Here is a 25,439-nt window from a genome sequence, read left to right on the forward strand (position 1 = left end):
AAAGAAAATGGCCGAACAGAAGAACAATAGTGTGAATGCTTTCAGCATTCACACTAATAAATAAATAAAATAAAATAAAATATAAAGTAAAAATTTCTAGAAAAAAGTGGTAAAAATTTATCTTTTTTTTATTTTAGAAGAAACTGGTAAAAAAAAAAAAAAGGTAAACGTTTTTTAAAAATTCTAGAAAAAGTGGTAGAATTTCTGAAAAAAAAGGTAAAAAAATTTATAAATAATATAGAAGTGGTAAAAAAAAAAAATCTAAAAAAAAGAAGTAAAAAAAATCTTTTAAAAAGTTTTCTATAACAAAATAAAGAAAATAAAGAAATAAAATAAAAAGTTACAATTTTCTAGAAAAAAGGGGTAAAATTTCTCTTTTTTAAATTTTAGAATAAACTGGTAAAAAAATATAATTAATTTTTTAAAAATTCTAGAAAAAGTGGTTCAATTAAAAAAAAAAGTAAAAAATTAATAAATAATAAAAGTGGTCAAAAAAATCATAAAAAAGTTAAAAAAATTCTAGAAAAAATTGTAAAATTTCTAAAAAAAAAAAAGAAAAAAAGAAAAAAAAGGAAAACATGACTAAATAATAAAAGTGGTATAAAAAAATTCTAGAAAAAGTGGTAAAATTTAAAAAAAAAAAGTAAAAAAATTAATAAATAATAAAAGTGGTAAAAAACAATTCTAGAAAAAGTGGTACATTTCTAAAAAAGAAAAAAGGGGGGTGGTAGTGGTAAAAAACAAAGTGCAGTGTGTGTGGGCGTGGCCTGATGAGCCGCTGCAGACGTTGAACTCACCTTGTTGTTCTCATGCACGATGCTGCTCTGTCCCATCGCACCTCTGTTCTTCTCCACTGCTTCCTCATTGTCACCGCCACCTCATCACCAGGCGACATCACTGAGCTGCCAGGTAAGAGACTCTGCTCACCTTTCTGCTTCTCACTCAGTCACTCAGTCACTCAGTCACTCACTCACTCATTCACTGACTCATCCACCGTGTGTTTAACGTGTCGGTGTTGTTGCTGCTCTGGGTGTAGAGGCCGAGGTGTCTGGTGAGTATCAGCAGCAGTTTCCCGCTCAGGTCTGAGTCTCTTTGTAGCTCCGCCCCCCGACTGACTCCGCCCCCTCAGAGACCGTGTTCACACTGATGTGGATCCTCGCTCAGTCACACTCACGAACCGCCAAACAAACAGCGCCGACGTTAGACATACTACACCGAGTCGGTAACCAAGGAAACGTCACTTCTTGTCAGAGCCGTGGGGGAAAACAAACCGATTCCCCCATAGACATACGTGTGAAAACGCAGCATTTTAAACCTTTGTCTAACGCTTGTCCGCTGTCTTAGTTTGAATCACTTGCATCTGCTGACAAAGAGCTAGATATTAAAAAACTCATCACAATCCGGGTCGATTGTTGTCCGTGCATTTAAGCGATATATCACGACAGGCCATGGTATATGCTCATTATACCACGACAATATGAAAGAGGAATACGCATCAATTTCATGTAGTTTTATTCAACCAGAAATACATATTATCCAATAAAATAGCCTCACTGTGAAAAAAATAGTCCCACCTCTCCGGACGTTAGCTCCAAGTAGCTCTGTCACTGCTCAGTCCCCTCTACCATTGTTAACCCTCTGGAGGTGAAACTTCACCTTCAACATGTCAATTACACTACTTTACTACATTTTTTAACATCGTAAAAACATCGACTGTCTGTTGCTACGGACTGCAACAGTCCGTTGTCATGGATACATGACAACAACTTCCAGTCAGTCACATCCGTCTGTCTATGGAGGAAGTGTGTGTCTGACGTTTAGGTGGCGTTCCCTTGGTCGACGCCGGCGGCTCTAGACACTCGGAGACGATGCCTAAGAGTTGTTGTAGCATTTTGCACCGCAAATAAACTGAAAAACCACAACCTGAACTTTTATATCTTTACCCAACCGTGTAACGGCTCTGACCGGAAGTGACGTTTCCTTGGTTACCGACTCGGTGTAGGCGAGATGTGACTAACTGTGAAAGACCCAATATTTTAAAATGTACGGACAACAATCGACCCGGAACGTGATGAGTTTTTTAATATCTAGCTCTTTGTCATCAGATACAAGTGATTCAAACTAAGACATGACAGCGGACAAGCGTTAGACAAAGGTTTAAAATGCTGCGTTTCCACATGTATGTCTACGGGGGAATCGCTTTGTTTTCCCCCACGGCTCTGACCGGAAGTGACGTTTCCTTGGTTACCGACTCGGTGTATGAACGTTGTGGATGCTGCTGCTTCTGAACCGGTCTGAGTTCCTCCTCGTCAGTGTGAACACGGCGGCTCAGAGCAGCATGTTACACCAGCCATGTGGTCTGTGTGTGTGTGTGTGTTGTTCTGGAAGCTTGGACCTGTCGTATCTGTGCTGACCAATCAGAGCATGTGTGTGAGTCGGCATGACGACTGTTGTATTAACCCCTTAATGGCCGAGATCACAGGGAACACGTGAGAGAAACGAATCACAGTGATAAAAGACAAGGAAGTTGTTCCTGAAGAACATGAGAGAAGAAGGTCTGGTCTGGTCCGGTCTGGTCTGGTCCGGTCCAGTCTGATCTGGTCCAGTTCAGTCCGGTCTGGTCTGGTCCAGTCTGGTCCGGTCCGGTCCGGTCCGGTCCGGTCCGATCTGGTCCGGTCCAGTCAAGTCTGGTATGGTCTGGTCTGGTCCAGTATGGTCTGGTCTGGTCTGGTCCATTCCAGTCCAGTCCGATCCAGTCCAGTCTGATCCAGTCTGGTCTTGTCCGATCCAGTCCGATCCAGTCCGGTGGAGGAGGGAGGTGTCTAGTCCAAAGTTATCCCTAACAACAGAAACATACCCGGTGTGATCGCGGCCTGAGGTGTTAATACTGTGAATGTGTGAGTACAGAGTTTAGAAAAGAACAATCACTCACTTGTTCTACTCCATTCACCCCCTCACCCTCACCCTCACCCCACCACCACCTCCACCCGTTTGGTTTCTTTGCTTCCATTCCACCTTTAGTTCACAGGTTCTGTTGCTCCTCAGTTGGTCGGTTCCTTCCCCCTGGTATTTGGTTCCTAAACCCTCTGCTGTTTAGTTCCTTAGCTCCTGGTTCTCCTCGGTTCCCTCTCGACCTCCTAGGTTCTTGATTCCTTCTGATTCCCCAGGTTCCTGTTCCTGTTCCTTCCATCCTCAGTTTGTTTGTCTCTTATTGACACTCTGGGTTTTGGCTCCTTGTTCCCGCTGTTCCGCTTGTATCATTAGTTCCACAGTTGCAAGGATGCTCAGGGCCTCGGTTGTTCAACACCTCAGGTCCTCTGTGTCCTAACTCCTTGGTTTCTGGGCTGCGTTAGGACATCAGGTCCCAGGCACCACAGTTCCCAGTGTCCTTACGACCTTTGGTACTTGATGCCTTGGATCCTTGATGCTGCACCGCCCGGCACCCCTGGGGTTGACACAGTCTGCTGTGGAATCAGTCACTCTAATGACGTATGTCCTTGGTCCTATGGTTCCTTTGCTTGTTGAAACCTTGGGTCTTTGTTACGATGATCCTTAGCTTCCACAGTTGCAAGGATGACCTTTGGTACTTGAGGCCTTGGATCCTTGATGCTGCACCGCCCGGCACCCCTGGGGTTGACACTCAGTACGTTTACATGACACTTGAAAAAAAACGCATTATTGACTTAATCCAACTATAACTGGACAACTGAAATCAGAGTTGGAGAACTCCGATTAAGACACCCAGATAATGCGATTGGAATTCGGTTTTCTCCGTCATGTATACACCTTAGTCGGACTGAAGCTGGACAATGCATGTGCGCTGCTCCACAACAGTAGAGACGGCACCAAGTGGAGCAGAGAAGCCGCCCGAAACCGGCAAAGTAAAGAAAAAAACTCAACATCAGCGCCGATTCAATGCATTTCACACAGCGCCACCAGCAAGAGAGTGTTTTATTTAAAAAAGAGAGAGAGCGAGAGAGAGAGAGAGGAAGAAAGGAAGCCCGTATCCTATTCTCAGATGTGCGTCTGGTCGGGAACTGTTGAGAATTTATTATTAAGCTTACTAAGTTATTAGTAAGTATTAGTATTAACCCGCTGAAACAACGAGTGACGACGCATGAGGGGGCGGACCCCGTCAGTTATTCGTTTTTTTCCGGTCAGTTGCATGTAAACTGGGACACGGACAGAAGTCCGATTAGACGCCAAAATCGAATTTTGAGCATAGCTCGATTAAGCTCTGCATGTAAACGTACTGACAGTCTGCTGTGGAATCAGTCATTCTAATGACTTAGGTCCTTGGTCCTATGGTTCCTTTGCTTGTTGAAACCTTAGGTCTTTGTTACCATGATCCTTAGCTTCCACAGTTGCAAGGATGCTCAGGGCCTTAGTTGTTCAACACCTCAGGTCCTCCGTGTCCTAACTCCTTGGTTCCTGGGCCGCGTTAGGACATCAGGTCCCAGGCACCACAGTTCCCAGTGTCCTTATGACCTTTGGTACTTGATGCCTTGGATCCTTGATGCTGTACGGCCCGGCACCCCCGGGGTTGACACAGTCTGCTGTGGAATCAGTCATTCTAGTCCTTGGTCTTCTCGTTCCTTTGCTTGTTGAAACCTTGGGTCTTTGTTACCGTGATCCTTAGCTTCCTTGGTTCCCGTGCTACCTTAAACCTGACCTTTGTTGTTCTTCAGCTGTTTAGTTTCTATGACTCTGGCCCCTCCCACAGGTCTCGCCCCGTCCATCCACGTGTGGGACGCCATGACAAAGCAGACACTGTCCATCCTCCGCTGTTCGCATGCAAAGGGCGTTGGCTACGTCAACTTCAGCGCTACAGGGAAGTTGCTGCTGTCCGTGGGAGTGGAGCCTGAACACACCATCACGGTGTGGAGGTGGCAGGAAGGTACCAATGACTGAAATGAGGAGAGTGTTTACGAATGTTTACTTAAAGGATAATGCTAACCTCTGACCTCTCTGCCAGGCACCAAGGTGACCAGTAAGGGGGGCCACGCTGAGCGAATCTTTGTGGTGGAGTTCAGACCAGACTCTGACACCCAGTTTGTGTCGGTGGGAATCAAACACATCAAGTTCTGGACTCTGGTTGGAGGTTCCCTCGTGTACAAGAAAGGTGTGATCGGCTCGGTGGAGGACGGCCGGATGCAGACCATGCTGTCCGTGGCCTTTGGTGCTGTAAGATAAAGACCGATCTCGAAGCTCTCCTCGTTAAAATGTGTCCACGTTCCTTGGACTCTGCAGTGACTTGGTTCTCTGTCTCGTCTCCAGAACAACCTGACGTTCACCGGTGCTATAAACGGAGATGTGTACGTGTGGAGGGAGCACTTCCTGGTGCGGGTGGTGGCGAAGGCGCACAGCGGCCCGGTCTTCACCATGTACACCACCCTGAGGGACGGACTCATCGTCACGGGGGGGAAGGAGCGACCGTGAGTAGAGTACCCACAATTCACCAGGCTTCATCTTCATTTGAGCCTCCACCTTGGTAGTTAGTCCATGGGCCAGACCAGATTTCAGTACCACTCAAGGTGGCAAAGGTTACTAATAATTTATGCAAACATCCATGTCTGTAGATGATATTTTGGTATGATAACCCTTCCTGAGTCACAGCTAAATTACAGTTATCACCTGTTGAAGTTAACTTCCCCCTCGGAAAAAATTCATTTTAGACGCTAGTACATATCTTGGTTTAGACTGAAGTTCAGGATATTTGTCAGTGCTTTAAAATATGTGTATGATATCATTTTAAAGGGGGCATTCTAAGCTTTCATTCAAGCCCTCTTGTGAATATTTGTGACACGCGATGACGCGATGACGCAAATTTACACAAAATGGTCACATGTCAAAACACGAGCGATAGCGCGACGGATTCTCATTTGTCGCGCGAAAAAATCGTGTTCATCGCGTTTGGTGTGAACACAGCTTTAGAGTAGTTTTTTAGGGGGTTTCCCACTGGAGTTGAATTTCAACAATTTATTATATGATATTACACACCTTCCTAACCACAGTGGTGAAGAAATGTCTTGGTAGTGATTTACTTTCCAGATGTTCATATGTTTCCAATGGAGAGTAATGTGGAAAAATGCAAAGACCCCTAAAGGTCACCAAAGGTCAGCCACCACAGTGGTTCCACGTCTGAAATCAAACCTTGGAGTATGTAGATGAAATCAATCATAAAATGCACAATACCTTCCATATATGAGCTGATCTGTCCCACTATGGGACCAAAGGTCAAGGGTGTAGTAGTAGGGGTAACTGTTGGGGACATGTCTGCATGAATGTTGATTGATTAAATTGATTAAAAAATGAGACGTAGAACAGAAGTGCATTAAAAAAAGAGAGAAAAATCCATGTTGTGTGTTGCTCAGGACTAAAGAAGGCGGAGCCGTGAAGCTGTGGGACCAGGAGATGAAGCGATGCCGAGCGTTTCAGCTGGAGACGGGTCAACCGGTGGAGAACGTCCGCTCCGTCTGCAGAGGGAAGGTCTGGGACATGACATCATTGGTTTAGTTTAGTTTAGTTTATTAGTTTAATAAGGGACAGTGTGCAATTACATTAATCATTTGCAGGAAAAAATGAAAAGATGGTTGCACCAGATTTAGCTCCCAGCTAATTTCCACCTGTAGTCCCTACACATGACATAAAAGTAATAAAATACACAGAATTACACAGACCACAAGCTACTATACGAAGGTGAGGCATAAAAAGACACAATTAGACAATAGACAACACTTACCACAATACCGAAACATGTATGAGGTAGGCAAAGTGCAAAGTGCTCAAGTAGCATGATTATTCAAAGTATTGATAATAATAAATAAATATGGTAATAGTGAAAATAAAACATGAGAGTTGCAACAGTGGCAGATGTAATACCAACGATGGTAATTCTCAGTTACAAAAAATTTAAAAACTACCAGCTATGGTGATGTGACAGATGTATCTGTGGATATCAGATGAAAACAGAGACAAGAAGTGCTAACGACAAAGATGGCACCACACATCAGGCACCAATCACTGAACACCACAGACCAACACAACAGAGATGTTTCCACTGCTGAGACTTTAGGAATGTGTGTGAACCGGTTTTTACCGTGACCTTGTCTGATCTTTGATCTTTGACTGGAACTGAAGTGTCTCTCCTCATGGTCCAGGGTAAAATCCTGGTGGGAACCAAAGACGGAGAGATCATAGAAGTGGGAGAGAAGAACGCCGCCTCCAACACCATGATCAACGGACACACTCAGGGGGGGATCTGGGGTTTGGCCACTCATCCCTTCAAAGACGTCTTCATCTCCGCCAGCGACGACGGGACCATCCGCATCTGGGACCTGGCTGATAAGGTGAGGAGGCTCAGGACCGGTTCACCGTTTAGAGTTTAGGATGTAGATTGATTCTTGTGCCTTCAACCCAAGGCCGTAACCATGGAGTCAACATTGGGGGGGAACAAATCTCTCTCTACGTACTTTTCGGACTATAAGCCGCTACTTTTTTCCCTGTCCCGGTGTCCCAGCTCTCGTCTCTGCTCCGTACCCGTAATCTTTTGTTCATGACGGTTAAGATGACACAAACACACACGCCGTAACATCGTATATGTTATGTAACGTTATCCACCGCTCCATTCATTGATTTTTCGCCGGCTTCGTTCGTTGTAAACAAATGCACATAGGCAAGAGGAGCGTAACCAAAACAACGGAAAAGCGAGTGGACTTGCACTTCCTACTGTCTTTCTGTGTAAATATCTCATGTTACAACATGAAAACCTGAGGCTTATATTCAAGTGCGGCCGATATGTAGGCTGTATTTTCTTTTAAAATTTAGCTGGTGCGGCTTATACTCAGGTGCTCTATAGTCCGGAAAGTACGGTTAATTCGCTAACACATGGGATACTTTTTAATTTTTAATTTTTTTATTAGCTAGCTATATATTGGGGGGGACATTTTGAGCATAATGCCTTGCTTCAACCGTCTGCTCTGTGTGTTTCTCTGGTAGAAACTCCTGAACAAGGTGAGTCTGGGTCACCCGGCCAAGTGCACCTCCTACAGTCCCAACGGAGAGATGGTTTCCATCGGCATGGAGAACGGAGAGTTCATCGTCCTGCTGGTCAACTCGCTGACAGTCTGGGGCAAGAAGAGGGACCGCAGCGTGGCCATCCAGGACATAAGGTACCACGTCCACCGCTGACATCTGCCACTTTTTACAGGGTATCCGGGTATTGAAACAAGTAGAAAAATCTGCCAGTGAAAGCAAGTTTTTCTTTGCAAACACAAAAAACTTCACTGGCAGATTTTTCTACTTATTTCAAGTGAAAATTAGTTTGAAACAAATGAAAATGATCTAAAAACAAGTTCATTTTTAGGTGATGAGTCTTATTTTAAGTGGAAAGAGATTAGTTTAGACTAGAAATGAGACATTTTGACAAGAAATAAGACAAATATTCTTGGAAAGATTTTGAGTTTTTGCAGTGTAATAATCCCCGTCCTCTCCTCGTGGTTTCCTCCAGGTTCAGTCCAGACAACCGGTTCTTGGCGGTGGGTTCGGTTGAAAGCGCGGTGGATTTCTACGACCTCTCTCTGGGACCGTCCCTCAACCGGATCGGCTACTGCAAGGACATCCCCGGCTTCGTCATCCAGCTCGACTTCTCTGCCGACAGCAAACACATCCAGGTCCACAACAGCTCCATGCACTTCATAGATACTATATGTATATACTGACTAGGTGCTGTGTTCCCAGGCAGCTCTATTGAGTGGAATGCGTCAACGCGGCGGCCATCTTGGTCAGGGGGAAGCCGTGTCTACTTCCTGCACTAGAGGTCTATCAACCATTAACATCACCACAACTCACTGAATATTCAACCGATTTTCAAGCCGTTTGGTTTATTATAAATGTCAGACATACATTTATGATACAACAACAAAAATTTTTAATGTATTAAACATACACTTCCATACTCAGACACACACCCACATGCATAAATAGACTGAAATGTGTTCTACAGGGTCTGACTGGTCTGACTGCTGGTCAGACATTTATATGTCTATGGTCAGAAACCCCTGACCAAGATGGCCGCCATGTTGACGTACGCTGAGAAGCAGAAGGCGCCATCTAGTCAGTATATATATCTGTGCATGCACTTCTGCTCAGTTTGGTGCTGTGACCTCTGACCTCCTCCTCTGTCCCTGTCCAGGTGTCCACCAGCAGCTACACCCGGCAGATCCACGAGGTTCCCTCAGGGAAAGTCCTGACGGAGCAGCTGCTCATAGAGAGGATCACCTGGGCCAGCTGGACCAGGTGAGAGGAGCCAGGAACTACTTCTACTAACTGTACAACCAGGCCCGGCTCCAGCCATTTTGGTGCCTAGGCAAGATTACTCCCATGCGCCCCCCCAACAATGATCATAATGATCATAATGATAACATAGCAGTGTATCTGTATGTCCCCTCCGACCCTGAGATACACAACTTGCACAACAATCAGTAAAATTTCATTGAGTAAATTCTGGGTGAAGACATGAAAAAATTAGTCTCTCTACAGTTATGAGAACAACCTGTGTTAATAACCCGCGGGTCGGGTCGGTTCAGGTTGTAATTTTCAGGCCCGTTGAGAACTCTAATGCTCATTATCCCACGGCTAAGAGGCGTTGTTCGGCCCGACGCGAAGCGTCCTTTAGGCCCTTCAGGCCCTGTGAGGCCTAAAGGAACAGGAACCTCCAGGGTGTAGTCTAGTCCTTCCTCTGATCCTGATCCTGATCCTGATCCTGATCCTGATCCGTGTGGTGTGTTTTCCAGTTTCCTAGGTGACGAGGTCCTCGGCGTGTGGCCCCGGAACGCCGAGAAGGCCGACGTGAACTGTGCCTGTGTCTCTCACGCCGGCGTCAACATGGCAACGGGGGACGACTTCGGCCTCATCAAACTCTTCGACTTCCCCTGCACCGACAAGTTTGTAAGTGATGACGCTGCAGTGACATCATGGCTGCAGTGACATCATGGCTGCAGTGACATCATGGCTGCAGTGACATCATGGCTGCAGTGACATCATCACCTCTCTAAAGGCCTTTGCACACTGAGTCCGTTTTTGTCGTCCGAAATTGCCGCACGTCAAAAAAACAAAATTGACCTCATGTTGTGTCGATCATGTTTACACACCGAGTCCCAAACTTTCGTCCGTCATAAAAAAATTCGGATCAGGTTCGATTTAATGCGTTTTTCGCATCCGTGAAAAGCCTTTTGACCAATCACATCAGAGTTTAGAGGCTGGAGAGGGAGAGGGAGGGGGGGAGGGAGGGGGGTCACCGCTGAGTGGGTGTGTGTGTGTGTGTGTGTGTGTGTGTGTGTGTGTGTGTGTGTGTGTGTGTGTGTGTGTGTGTGTGTGTGTGTGTGCGTGCGCCAGCCGCTGTTCACTGCTGAGTGTGTGTGTCTGTGTGTGTGTCTGTGTGTGTCTGTGTGTGTGTGTGTGTGCACCAGCCGCTGTTCAGGATCATGGAAATTGTTCGTCTTCTGTTTAATATGTGAGCTAATAATCAACATCTATCAAACTGGACCGACATCCTATAATAAACAGTTGAAGTGATCATGATAGTTCCGCTGCTCATGAACAAGCAGCAGATCCTCTACTGGCTTTTAATGTTTCTCTTCCATTTCTCAACAAGTGAGAGAACCACAAAGTGCATCAATGCGTGACGTTTTTTGTCTCCCTCTCCGAAATTTGGAACACAAAATAAAAACGCATGCGAATAAAACGCAACGGACTCAGTGTGCAAGGAGCCTGCGCGTAACGTTTTTTGTCGGATGACGGATACGAAAAACGCATGCGAAAAAAACGGAGTCAGTGTGCAAAGACCTTAACCCCCCCCCCCCCCCTCCCCCCCCTCCTCGTCTCTTCCAGGCGAAACACAAGCGCTACTTCGGCCACTCTGCACACGTCACCAACATCCGCTTCTCCTGCGACGACAAGTTCGTCATCAGCGCCGGAGGCAGCGACTGCAGGTGAGAGACCACACCAGCTGGTTTAAAGGTGCAGTCTGGATAAAAACCATCCCTTTTTTTCTGTCCAGGATCACGTAATCCGTCTTAGTTTCATCCCAGTTGTTCAAAGCTCGAGTTTACATGGAAATAGTAATTCCAAATTGAGGTTTACATGGAAAACACATTAAATCGCCTTTATTTAACCTCTTCCACTCCCACCCTATTTTGAAGCAAAAACGCATAAAATTCTCCAATGATTTTAGCTGTAGCTTCTGAACACTTTGACTATATCCATAAATGAGGGCTTGCCAGGAAGGGGACACTGTAGAGTTTCTTGTGAAAGTGTCAGAAACACTTCAGGTATTACTGGAACAGAGCAGTGGTCTAGTTAGTGTGCAAAAAATTTAGATTTTTTGTCCGCCTAAAAATTAATAAATTATTAAAAAAAAAAAAAAACAGCCTTTGTGACTTTATCCATAAAGGTAAATGAAAGTATGAGTCTGTAAGCACACTATCAATGAACACCTGGTTCAAATTTGAAGAAGATAGCACCAAGTATGACCATTCTGCAGTGTTTTTTTCATGATAAGATCCAGGCGGACATGAGAGTCAAAATGGGGAAATTCAATTTAATTTTCAGTTGTAGAATATTCAAAGGTTAACTTTATTTACTAATCACTGTTATGGTTTAAACATTAGGTGGCAAATATAAATCAATAAATGTTTATATACACACTACATTATAAATATTGTTTATTTAACCAGTTTGAATTTAATTTAAATCCCATGTTGTTCCTGAATCCACCAGACTGCTGGATCAGAATAATCCTGATGTTCTGGATCAAAGTTTTCCCGATCCGACTGAAAAGTTCTGAACAACACAAACTGAGGGTTTGATCCAGATGAAAACCAGGACTGGATCACAGAATCCGGTTTTGGTTTTGAAACAACACATTTTCTTTTTTTTATCACTTAGATTTTTATTGAGTTTTCACATATAGGCAAAAAACAACACAACAAACAAGGTACAAGTTAGAGTAACAATAATAACACTAACACATAAAAATACATTATAAAATAGCGAGTTAGGTTTTTCCAGCAGAACTCCCTCCATATTAAAGAATTTGTTGATGTACATTGTGTCTCACCTGTATGATACCACTCCTCCTCTCGTATTTGGATTTTTAGTTCTGCTTCCCATTTTGCTTTTATATAAAGTGTTGAGTCCTTCCTACTCTCACCCAAAGCTCGATAGAAAGCAGAGATGGGCCGAGACCTCTTCTGTTTGTATGAATCCATAATAATTCCAATCACCTTATTTATAGTTTCATTTGACCTTATCTCTTTTGTGAAATAATCTCTCAACTGCAGATATCTGTAAAGGTCTTTGTTTTCGAGGCTGTACTTTGTGAAACAATAACATTTTCAAGATTTGATCCGATCCATTATCCAAAATCCAAATCGGATTAAAAACCTTTTGAACAACTGGGCCGATCGGGAACAACGGATTCCTGACTCTGGTTCTTCCTCTGGTTCTGGTTCTTCCCATTAAAACTGTTTCTTCCTCTTTTCTTTTCTTTTCTCCAGTTTATTTGTGTGGAAGTGTCAGTGAGTCGACCCGAGTTCCTCCTCTTCCTCCTCCTCCTCCTCTTCCTCCTCCTCCTCCTCTTCTTCCTCTCCTCCCTCTGTGATGCTGCACTCTCCCGACGCTCCACCCGGACCGTCGTGGGAACAGGAAGTGAACTTCCGAGGCCACCGACCGACCGACACTTCTTTTCTTTTCTTCTTTCTACCTTCAGATGCTTTTATTGTGAAAGTGTGTTGAGCTTCCTGTGTGTGTGGTGGCGTGTTGCCGAGACAACGGGACTCTTTGACCTTTGTTGACCTTTGACCTTTGACCTTTGACCCCGCGGCTTCGTCCGTAGCTGTTTGACGTTTCTGTTTGTGCCTTTTTATCACAAACTCTTATCTGACCAAACGTTTGATACAACTTTATTTACAAAAGTGGTGCTACAGACTCACAGCTACTGTCTATATAGGATGATGAAGATGAGGATGATGATGAGGATGAGGATGGTGGTGATGAAGATGATGAAGATCTTTGTTTGATCCCAGTTCATAAAAACAAAGACTTAAAAAAAAAAAGATTCTACCTCAAAACAAAAAACAAAAAATGAAATAATGTTCAATAATATTTAAGGTAGAAAATCGATATTTAATAGAAGTGAGTTTTATTCAGTGACCAGTGTGTGTGTCTGTGTGTGTGTCTGTGTGTAAGTGTGTGTGTGAATAAATTGTGAAACAACTGAAGCTGCATCTTTGTGTCTGGAGTTAAAGGGAATATGAATTATTATTGACTATTATTGATATTCTCAGAGTCCAAACTGTTTAGTTTAGTTTAGTTTTTTCTAAGTGGGCGTGGCCTCTGTAGATGATGAAGCTCTGAGCTCTGATTGGCTGGATGAGCTGAGCTGAGTGAGGCCCCCTGGTGGCCGACATATCAAACTGAGTCAAGTTTAAAAATGTTTTACAGTGAAATGATGAAATTATTAAACGTGTTTAAAACTTCAACCTGTTGTTGTGTCTCACTGCTCCTGATCAATAAACTATATTAGTTTCAAATCAACACTCACCTGTTGTGTGTTTGTGTGTGTTTGTGTTTGTGTGAACTGTAGTTTGCACATTTCAATATTTTCTTCATGTTTCAGTTTCAGGTCTGATCAATAATCACATTTCAAACCAAACTCGTACATTTACCAGAATAAAGTTGTGCATTTCCTACGAGAAAAAAGTAATAACATTTATTTTAAAATGTGTGTGTCTGTGAGAGTGAGGGTCTGACATTTTTAAATAAATGTTTATTACTGATCACTAATCTATCTATCTATCTATCTATCTATCTATCTATCTATCTATCTATCTATCTATCTATCTATCTATCTATCTATCTATCTATCTATCTATCTATCTATCATCTATCTATCTATCTATCTATCTATCTATCGTTCTATCTATCTATCTATCTATCGTTCTATCTATCATCTATCTATCTATCTATCTATCTATCTATCTATCTATCTATCTATCTATCTATCTATCTATCTATCTATCAGTCAGTGGGTTTGAGGTCAAATAAACTGTGACTGTGTCTTTATTTAGCAGACTGTCTAATGTTGTGCTAGGGAGTTTCCTCTCTTCCTTTTTAGTTCCTCTTTTATTAATGAGTATTTAATGAAGTCAAAACATGATGTGTAAAGTGAACATGGTGAAAAATGAACCTATGCAATCTGACAAACTGTTCAGCAGCAGCAGATGAGCTCTTTCATAACTAGGTTTCTTCATTAACATTCATATTTTCAACATGATTAAGTTTCCAAGGAGCAATTTGCAAAAACAAGTCAAAAACAACTTTGTGTGGCAGCATTTTATTCAGTCATAAACAACAAAACATGAATGTTTCCACTTCACTGTCACCTACACATCAAGTTATTCTTTACATCACAAGACAACATGAGTGGAGAGGTACTACAGCTCCCTCCGGTGGCCAATCAGCACCAACCACCTCACATGTTGCACACAGCAAACAGCAAACTGAGCAGTATCACTGGTCCCTTCCATCAAGCTGCTAATATACACATGAGAAGCACAGTGTGGTACAACAGCATCTCTAACAAAGTAGAAGAAAAGCTCATTCAGAGTCAGTGATGATCAACAGTTTACTGCCCTCTGAGGTCAATGCTGCTGTCAGCACTCACACTCACTGCACATACATCATCTAATATCTCATATTTTACATCTATCAACAAGTTGATATTATCTAACATGCGACTGATATTGACTCAACTTCACTGTTCAAACAGATAAAGCTGTGTTTCCACAGACCCACTGGTTCTTCTCACTACATCTCACTGATCTCCATTCTTGGTTTTTGAATAAAATTACACAGTGACCTTCCACAGCAGGTTCTGTCCATAAGCTGAGAGAGAAACATGATGGACAGATGAAGGCTGAGAGATTTTAATATTTAAATTGTTCAGAAATGTGTCTCTTACTCAAGGTTCAGATCACTTCCATCGACCCACTTCCACTTTCCATCTTCAACTCTCAGACCAATCCAGAATCCACTGGATGTAAAACTGGCTTCATTGGCATTTCTCTGAGGACAATGGAGACACAGACGTCAGAGATATTTAAATACACCAAGAACACTGTGATACAGACTCTGTGTTCCAGACCTACAGAAAATACTTTTAATTCTTCTAAGATGTTTTTAATATTGTCATTTACCTTCTCTGCTTCATCAGCTATAACGAGCAGATCTGAACCCTTTCCTCTGCAGTCTTCTAGAGCTTCTGTCCAGGTTTTCTGCCCTTCAGGTACAGGGTTAATAAATACATAGCAGCTGGACTCCTTATGTAACCAGCCAACCTGACAAGGTTGACACTGTCTTCCTGTAACAACAGAGACAAACTAGTTAACAACATTATTGTATAGTGACTGTATTATATTTGGTCAGTCATTAAAGGGATACGCCAACATTTTTTTTCTTGCCTCACTCCCGAGTCCATGACCAGCAGTAACAAGGGAGATAGAGCCGTATCGCCATAATTAGCTTAGCTAGTGTTAGCCTGCCTCCACCTAAAGTCGCTAATTAGCTTAGCTCAAACGCTGGAAGTGTATAGGTAGTGTTAGCCTGCCTCCTACCTAAAGTCGCTAATTAGCTTAGCTCAAACGCTGGAAGTGTATAGGCTAGTTAGTGTTAGCCTGCGTCCACCTAAAGTCGCTAATTAGCTTAGCTCAAACGCTGGAAGTGTATAGGTAGTGTTAGCCTGCCTCCACCTAAAGTCGCTAATTAGCTTAGCTCAAACGCTGGAAGTGTATAGGTAGTGTTAGCCTGCCTCCACCTAAAGTCGCTAATTAGCTTAGCTCAAACACTGGAAGTGTATGGGTAGTGTTAGCCTGCCTCCACCTAAAGTCGCTAATTAGCTTAGCTCAAACACTGGAAGTGTATAGGTAGTGTTAGCCTGCCTCCACCTAAAGTCGCTAATTAGCTTAGCTCAAACACTGGAAGTGTATAGGTAGTGTTAGCCTGCCTCCACCTAAAGTCGCTAATTAGCTTAGCTCAAACACTGGAAGTGTATGGGTAGTGTTAGCCTGCCTCCACCTAAAGTCGCTAATTAGCTTAGCTCAAACACTGGAAGTGTATAGGTAGTGTTAGCCTGCCTCCACCTAAAGTCATCAGAGAAACTCTTCAGCAACTCTAAACGGAAACCGGCGGCCGATCTTCGTCTCAGAGCTACAAAACTCTCCGGTAAGGCATCTTGAGCGGTCAAATGCCGCTAACGGGACCAGATCGGTCAAAACGGAGGGTTCAAGCAATGACGCTTTAGTTTGGTTCAAGCTAGCTACATCGAGGGTAGGTTAGCTTCCTATTTCAAAGTAAAAGCACAAATTCTATCGTCATGGTTTTCTGTATGTAAAGGCCAACGGGTGTTTTATTTTGTGAAAGTAACCGGAAGTGCGTTGGTCACAACGGCTAGCTTGAGTAGCGCCAAATTCGTCCGGACAAAATTGTAAACAGCTGGTATTTAGACAAATTAAGGACACACTGCTGATCTAAACGGCTACTTTCTCACCTAAACATGTTTGAAATGTGGATAAAGTGATATATTTACAGAGTTTAGAGCTAAAATGAAATCAGCTTCTGACTGCTGATTTCAGCTCGGGTAGGAGGCAGGCTAACACTACCCATACACTTCCAGTGTTTGAGCTAAGCTAATTAGCAACTTTAGGTGGAGGCAGGCTAACACTACCCATACACTTCCAGCGTTTGAGCTAAGCTAATTATGGACGATACGGCTCTATCTCCCTTGTTACTGCACGCACAGTCGAAAGGATGGTGTCTATCTGCTGGTCATGGACTCGGGAGTGAGGCAAGACACGAAAAAAAAAATTTGGTGTATCCCTTTAAAGGGATCTGAACATTGGGGAGACCGGGGTTGGTTGGCTACAGGGGTTGGTTGGCACACCCCTGTTTTCTGGCCTCTTGTTGGTCACAGACTCACAAATGTGACATCAAAATGATCATCTTTTTGAGCTGCACTTATCTAGTTTGTTAAAACATCTGAAAATGACTCACTTTTTTGCTGAGGGCAAAATATCAGTTTTTTAGTACCAAAAGTAAAAAATTGCCCCCCGCACTTAAAGTGTTATAATTGCTTTGGATAAAGATATTGGAAATGTGTTACTTCCAATTTGTAGAGATAGGAGTCAGCTTCAATTTGATATGAAACTTGAAAGTCTTTGATGAGTGATGTTAACTGGGCAACATCATTCACAAAAGTGGGTTTGTTTTGGTCGGGGTTGGTTGGCACACTCATGTCGGGGTTGGTTGGCACACACAAACCAACCCCAACATGCAGTATATTGAATGTGATTAAACATAATTTCATACAATTCAGTGCACCGAGTGCAAGAAATGGGCACATGACTTATGCAGTGAAATGGGCCACAAAGCCGACATATGCCAATACTGTAACACCAGTGATTCTATATAGGCCTTAATGTAAATAATCTGCATCCACCCCACACAGCAAATCTAAAACACAGTGAGATGGAAATAAATAAAAATACAAAGAGGTGATATGCTATATTTAAGAATAAATTCTATGTTCATTGAATATTTTCTCTTTAAAAAAAAATAAAAAGCTCAAATAATTTACTGTTTGATGTTCTGTGTAGTGTTATCTTGTTCGTGGCCTTAATTGCCCTGTTTTAGTGTTACACATGCAAATATATGCATGCATATACATGCTATCTTCTTAAATTTGAATATATTAGAATTCAATTTACAATTTATTATCATATTGGTTGCTTCATCCATTCATTTTTACATTGTGCCAACCAACCCCATGAAGTGTGCCAACCAACCCCGTGTCGGGGCTGGTTGGCACAAGTGCGCAGTATGATTTTATTCATAAATAAATAGATTTTAGAATATGTGGACACTGAAATGTGTTTAGTTAAAGCCGACACCTTAACCTTTCATTTAATGCTGGTGCTTTGAATATTCTCACATAAATGATGCCAGAGTGCTATGGCAAAGAGTGAAAAGTGTGCCAACCAACCCCGGTCTCCCCTACTGTTACTGTTATATTTTCTGGAACAGTAGGCGTTGATGGTCCACTGAGCTCGAGTGACGTTGGACTGAATCCACTCTGTCTCCTTGTCCTGTATTTGTTGTGTTAAGTCGTTGCTCTTTGTCTCCAGCTGCTTGTTTTCTGCTTTCAGCCCCTGGTTTTCTGTAGTCAGGTTCTGGATCTTTACAGTCAGCCCCTGGATCATTACAGTCAGGTTCTGCTTCTCTGTACTCAGCTGATGGTTTTCTGTAGTCAGGTTCTGGATCTTTACAGTCAGGTTCTGCTTCTCTTCAGCCAGGTTCTGCTTCTCTATAGCCAGGTTCTGCTTCTCTTCAGCCAGGTTCTGCTTCTCTTCAGCCAGGTTCTGCTTCTCTTCAGCCAGGTTCTGCTTCTCTTCAGCCAGGTTCTGCTTCTCTATAGTCAGGTTCTGCTTCTCTGTAGTCCGGTTTTGGATCTTTACAGTCAGCCCCTGATTCTCTGTAGTCAGCTGATGGTTCTCTATAGTCAGGTTCTGCTTCTCTTCAGTCAGCTGATGGTTCTCTGTAGTCAGGTTTTGGATCTTTACAGTCAGGTCCTGGTTCTCTGTAGTCAGGTTATGATTATCTACAGTCAGGTTCAGGGTCTTTACAGTCAGCCCCTGCTTCTCTATAGTCAGGTCTGTGACCCTGAGCTCTGAGAGATAAAAGGCTTCGGTTACATTCCCAAACCTATTTGTGAGATCACTCAGATTTTGTCTCAGATTGTGATTTTCCTCCAGTAGAGCTGTTTGGTTTTCCTTGAACTGCCCCAGCAGCTTTTTATTCTCTACGATCAGCTGCTGGTTGTCTTCAGTCAGCTTGGTGTTGTTTCCAGAGATGACAGAAGTAACTAGAGAGTCAGAAACACAGACAGGAAGTAGAGGAGAGCTGATGACAGAGAATCATTGTATCACAGCGTTAACAGAGACGTGGACATGTTTGCTCACAGCTGAGTTTCTACTCACAGTAGACATCAAGGGCCAAGATCACAGAGAGGATGACCCAGCTCACTGCTATTGTTGGAACAGACTGCGTTAAGGAGCGAGGCTTCTCATCTGACACAACAAGAGTCAAAGGTTCAGTTAGAGTTAGAGGATTTTAAACATCCCCCTTTTGAAATGCTGAATAGAGACTGTAAACCTTCACATTTTCAAATTTAAGCATTATCATGTTTATTAATCATTTTGATAACAGTTAAAAAACACACACAAAAGTGTCTGTTATGTTAATTATTGTGAAGTAAACTACGTCAGTAACAAACCTAAGATGGCGGGCAGGTTGTTGTCAGAGCTCCATGCTGCATTAACACAGTCGACTTCCTCACATTCCTCTGAAACAGTTCAGATCAAACACCGGTGGTTAAACATCTGCAGTAAATCAGCTCTTATTGTCAGTGTTATACTCCAACAGAGTGGTCAAAGTCTGATGAGCTGAAAATTAATCTAAAACTGTTCAGATGCATTTGCAGTCATTCAATCAATCAAATTTTATTTATATAGCACCTTTCAAAGCAAATAGATGCCATTCAAAGTGCTTTACATTTTGATTGAACAATATAGGAGGTAAAACAAGAAAAGCAAGGAGACGAATGCACGAAGATTAAAAACAACAAGAAAAAATAAAATAAAGCAATAGAAAACAGATAAATAAAATAACAACTTTAACAACGATAACATTTTATAAAATAGAATAGAATAAAATGCAGGATAGAAATAGGAGAAAGATAACAATAAGAAAGAGTATAAAACTGTAAAATAGAATAGAATCACTATGAGACTATAGCATAAATAGTCCAGGCAAAATAGCGTTTTCCAACAGACTAATTGTAACAGAATGTTTTTCACCATCCATCATTTCTATGAGGTGTCCAGAACAACATACTAAAAGTCCTAAGAAATCCTAGTCGGGGAAATATGTTTAATTCTCATCAATCCAACATTGATTTACTGTATAAAGTCTATGGTGCCAATAAGGCCAGAAAACAATACACCCTAATGGGGCTATTTTGGACCATAAGTCAATTAGTGTTGAGCTCATTTGCATATTTAAAATTAATTTTCCAAGAAACTTGAATACAGAAAATGTTACTTTTCATGTATACTTTCATTGTGGTAGGAGTAAAAAAAACAAAAAAAAACAAGCCTATTCAGGTGTATTTTGGGCATATTCCATTAGTGTATGGCTCATTTGCATATTCAAATTGAAAAAAACTTGTAATACAAAAAATGTTACATTTCATAGATACTTTCATTGTGTAAAGTTTCATTGTGATTGGAGTAAAGGAAAAAAACAGCCCCATTGAGGTGTATTGTATTGGCACCATATACTTTATAGTCCAGGCAAAATAGCGTTTTCCAACAGACTAATAGTAACAGAATGTTTTTCACCATACATCATTTCTATGAGGTGTCCAGAACAACATACTAAAAGTCCTATACAAATAAAATTGCCTTGCCTTGCCTTGCCTTGCCTAAGAAATCCTAGTTGGGGAAATATGTTTAATTCTCATCAATCCAACATTGATTTACTGTATAAAGTCTATGGTGCTGACAACAGTACACCCCAATGGGGCTATTTTTTCCCTTTACTCCTATCACAATGAAACTTTACACAATGAAAGTATCTATGAAATGTAACATTTTTTGTATTACAAGTTTCTTTGAAAATTAATTTGAATATGCAAATGAGCAATACACTAATGGAATATGCCCAAAATACACCCGAATAGGCTTTTTTTCTTCCTAAACTTAAAAAGCCAGATTAAAAAGATGGGTTTTTAGCCTACGTTTAAAAGTGTTTTTTTTTCTTAGACTACGTATGTATTATCATGTTTTATTTAGCCTACTTTGTTTTGATGCTAAATGCAGCATTACTCTGAGTATTAGTCAGGGTCTTACCTCTCTGGGCTCTACTTTGGTAGACTAGGTGCAGGCGAGGCGCATCTGCCCTGCGCCTCGCCTTCGCTTCGCCAACGGGGAGTGGCCAGGAGCAGATTGTGATTTTGCTTCGAGACGCAGCGGAGCGCATCCCGCCTACTTCCCTCCCACCGGCGCAAATGGCATAGAGGGAGGAGAGAAGGCGTGGAGTGGGTTTGACACAGCCGAGTCAGATCTTCACCAATCAAATGAGCTCCTCTCCTCGCCTTTAAATCCGCCGCGCGCGCAAGGCGGACGTTTGATTTCACCGTGGAAGAGAAGATTTGAATCAGCACCTACAGATTACAGCATAGACAGTACATCTATTATCGATTGTCCCGTCACACTGATGACAGATCAAAGGCTGCACAGATGAAAGATGAGGATGGATTACTGCTGTGTTGACACTACACGACTATCTGCTATATTTATGTATTTACTTATTGATTTATTGAGCCGCATCGTCACGCGACCATAACAAATAAAACTGAAAACAAATAAACCACAAGCAGCCTGGCATCATAGTGAGCAGATATTCACAACTCCATCTCAGGTAAATTCTAAAGAAAAAAGAAAAAGAGAGACGCTCCGTGATCTCCGTTACGCACAGCTGTTTGTTGTGATCTGTGCACACCTGTTTAAATATAGGTTACTAAATATGAGTGTCTTTATTAATGGAAAAGGGGTGTGTGTGTTTTTTTTTTTTTTTTTTACTGGGCAACAGCTCTCAATCTGTCAGAGCAAGTGAGACGGGAGGAAACTGATGTTCTGGTCCGGTCCAAGCTGGCAGTGTCCGGTCGCGCGAACAGACCTCACGGGCTGATGATGCAAAAGTAGTCTGGGAGGGAGGAGGGAGGAGGAGGGAGCAGGTCTATCTATCTATCTAACCTATATTTAAACACGTGTGCACAGATCACAGCATAAACAAACAGCGCTGTGCGTAACGGAGGCATTTCAGTTTTATTTGTTATGGTCGCGTGACGATGCGGCGCTGGCCCCTAATAAATCAATAAGTAAATAAATAAATAAATAGCTGATAATCTGCAACGGCACAGTGTGTAGTGTCAACACCTGCTCTTGGGACATCCACGGCTGTCTCAGTCCCTCCCTGGTTTCATCTGTGTTAATTCAGTCAGGCTGAGTTTCCATTACGCAAGCCTTTGATGGTCATCAGTGTGACGGGACAATCTATATAGATATAGGTGTATGTGCTGATTCAGATACAATAAATAGGGGTTATTGTGATGATTATTATTATTATTATTGTTGTTAATTGCATTTAAATGTGCCTGGAAGTGTGGAAATCTGCCTGTGAGGTCTTGGTGACGTGGGCGCACTGCGCGCTGGGCAGTCAAAATACCAGTCCGCTGGCTGCGCTTCGCCTTGCGCTGAGACTAGACCAGGTTGGAGCTGGCGAGCTTTCGGCGCACTCTCCGCGCGGTCTATCGGCAACAAATTGTCACTGCGCCACGGCGAATCTGTCGACACCTCCCCCTGCTGCGCCACCACTCCCATCTCAGCGCACAGCAGTCTGCCAATTTACCGAATCCACTGCGCACCTTGTTGCACTGGAGGAAAATACCACTGCGCCAGCTGCGTCAGGGCTCGCTTCGCTGCGCCCCCGTGAGTTGCGCCACTAAAATAGGGCCCAACGTCTCTGTGTTTTGTTTTGTTTTGTTTTGTTTTGTTTTGTTTTGTTTTGTATGTCAGGTAGTGATGTCACGATTACAAATTTTCTTGGTACGATCAGGGCCGTTGTATAGGGGAGAAAGGTGATGATAACTCTAGGGGCCCAGCGCCCAGTGGGGCCCATAAAAAACCCCAGTAGTCTAATCTTTGTATGACTGATTTATTCTGCGTAAGACCCTGACTAATACTCATAGTACACTGTAAAAACTCAACATCTTTCCAAGAATATTTGTCTTATTTCTTGTCCAAATGTCTCATTTCTAGTCAAAACTAATCTCTTTCCACTTAAAATAAGACTCATTACCTAAAAATTAACTTGTTTTTAGATAATTTTCACTTGTTTCAAACAGATTCTCACTTGAAATAAGTAGAAAAATCTGCCAGTGAAAGTAAGTTTTTTGTGTTTGTAATAAGGAAGAAAAACTTGTTGCACTATCAGATTTTTTCTACTTATTTCAAGTGAAAATCTGCTTGAAAGGAGTAAAAAAAAAGTGTCTAAAAACAAGCTGCTTTTTAATATGATGTGTCTTATTTTATGTAGAATGAGATTTGTTTTGACTAAAAATGACATTTTGACTAGAAATAAGACAAATATTCTTGCTAAGATACTTGAGTTTTTGCAGTGTAATGCTGCATTAGCATCAAAACAAAGAAGGCTAAATAAAAAACGATAATACATACGTAGTCTAAGAGAAAAAACTGGAAAAGTTAGAGGGAGGGGCCCACTTTAGTATTCTTTAAGGGGGCCCAGAATTCCTAGCAACGGCCCTGGGTATGATTATTGTCAGAGAAATAATCACGGTATTACAATCATCACGATTATTCTGCATTAATTAATTTCACAACACTATGAATGTGTCAAATCAAATATAGTCAAAATATAATTACATTACTCATGGTTTACACAAAATATTTAAAGTATCTATTAATATATGACCAATTATTATTAACCCCCCAGGGGAAGTGTTTGAAATATTCAGGTCATGAATTGTCATCTATACCAAATTTACGTTTATTTTAATAATTTTTTATTTTATTTTTAGATCATTTTCACTTGTTTCAAGCCTATTTTCACTTGAAATAAGTAGAAAAATCTGCCAGTGAAAGCAAGTTTTTTGTGCTCGTAATAAGAAAGAAAAAGTTGCTCCACTGTCAGATTTTTCTACTTAATCCAAGTGAAAATCTGCTTGAAAGAAGTAAAAAGTGTCTAAAAACAAGCAATTTTTTATGTGACGAGTCTTATTTTGAGTATAATTTGATTTGTTTGGACTAGAAATGACATTTTGACTAGAAATAAGACAAATATTCTTGGTAAGATAAGAGCTGATGTTATTAATGTACATTGTCCTTTTTAAATAAATTAATTAAATTTTGCAGAATAAATCATAAATCATACAAAGATTAGACTTTTTTGTGGGCCCCACTGGGCACTGGGCCCCTAGAACTATCATCACCTTTCTCCCCTATACGGCCCTGTTTGCAGCCAGTGTGTTGCACCTCTCACACAGGCTGCTCTAGCTCCGCTGTCGAAGGGACAGATACAGGAAGTCTTTCCTGCCACATGCCAACACACTGTATAATAACAGCTGAAAAACTCTGGTTATAACTTACAGTCACTCACTACGCACCTTATTTTTCTACACACAGTTACACACATTGCACATTTTCTACTTTGCACTAAAGTCAACGCTGCCAATTTGTTGTTGTATATACTTTTGTACATCACACTTTATCTTATTTGCTATCGCTATTTTATTATGTATAGTTTGTTCTTTATATTTTACTATTTTATTATGTATAGTTTGTTCTTTATATTCTTATTCTTTATATTCTTATACTATATGTTGTTATCGTCACTGTGTGTCTGTGTAATGCTGCTGCTGCATTTCCCAGCTTGTTATCAATAAAGTCTGTCTGTCTATCTATCTATCTATCTATCTATCTATCTATCTATCTATCTATCTATCTATCTATCTATCTATCTATCTATCTATCTATCTATCTATCTATCTATCTATCTATCTATCTATCTATCTATCTATAACATGAAAGCAGTCAAAGTCAGTAGCTACGTGCTGTACTGTAGTGTGGTGTTGAAATGATCGAGCTACAGAGTTTAGAGGACGACACTTGTGAAAATAGTAAAAAACAATCAAACAAGATGCTGCAGCAGAAAAGATGAGAAGGTAAAGGTGAAGCTGGATTCTGTTAGAAAGCATCTTACCTGCAGATGAAGAAACATTTGGGTTTTGGAACGTGACAGTTGGCTGCTGAGTGTTTCTCTTCATCCTGAACACAGCTTCAAGTTCACCAGTGACTCTCTATGAAGACTGAAAGACCAGTAGAAAAGTCCACTGTCTTTATTTAGCAGACTGTCTAATGTGCTAGGGAGTATCCTCTCTTCCTTTTTACATAATTAGATGTTTTCACACTGCTGCAGTTCCTCTTTTATTAATGAGTATTTACTGTAATGAAGTCAAAACATGATCTGTGAAGTGAACATGGTGGAAAAATGAACCTATGCAATCTGACAAACTGTTCAGCAGCAGCAGATGAGCTCTTTCATAACTAGGTTTCTTCATTAAACATTCATATTTTCAACATGATTCAAGTTTCCAAGGAGCAATTTGCAGAAACAAGTCAGAAACAACTTTGTGTGGCAGCGTTTTATTCACATCTGCAGTAAATGAGCTCTTATTGTCAGTGAAA

At 41.7% G+C, this 25,439-nt stretch overlaps 1 protein-coding gene across 1 annotated transcript in view; it reads left to right on the forward strand.

Moving 5' to 3' along the window:
* Nucleotides 1-12,582, forward strand: part of LOC310984605 (echinoderm microtubule-associated protein-like 6) — a gene marked incomplete at both ends in the record, with an annotated part of 51,499 nt that extends 38,917 nt beyond the window's left edge. The window contains 11 exons of the mRNA XM_083969857.1: nucleotides 4,724-4,897; nucleotides 4,976-5,184; nucleotides 5,278-5,435; nucleotides 6,375-6,489; nucleotides 7,161-7,349; nucleotides 7,999-8,171; nucleotides 8,510-8,672; nucleotides 9,194-9,297; nucleotides 9,795-9,948; nucleotides 10,891-10,991; nucleotides 12,558-12,582. Of these exons, the coding sequence (XP_083825983.1) occupies nucleotides 4,724-4,897; nucleotides 4,976-5,184; nucleotides 5,278-5,435; nucleotides 6,375-6,489; nucleotides 7,161-7,349; nucleotides 7,999-8,171; nucleotides 8,510-8,672; nucleotides 9,194-9,297; nucleotides 9,795-9,948; nucleotides 10,891-10,991; nucleotides 12,558-12,582 (1,565 nt within the window). The remainder of the gene's footprint in view (nucleotides 1-4,723; nucleotides 4,898-4,975; nucleotides 5,185-5,277; nucleotides 5,436-6,374; nucleotides 6,490-7,160; nucleotides 7,350-7,998; nucleotides 8,172-8,509; nucleotides 8,673-9,193; nucleotides 9,298-9,794; nucleotides 9,949-10,890; nucleotides 10,992-12,557) is intronic.
* Between the last annotated feature and the right edge of the window lie 12,857 nt (nucleotides 12,583-25,439).

This window comes from Trachurus trachurus (genome assembly GCF_905171665.1).
Source record: "Trachurus trachurus genome assembly, chromosome: 1".
Classification (NCBI taxonomy): Eukaryota; Metazoa; Chordata; class Actinopteri; order Carangiformes; family Carangidae; genus Trachurus; species Trachurus trachurus.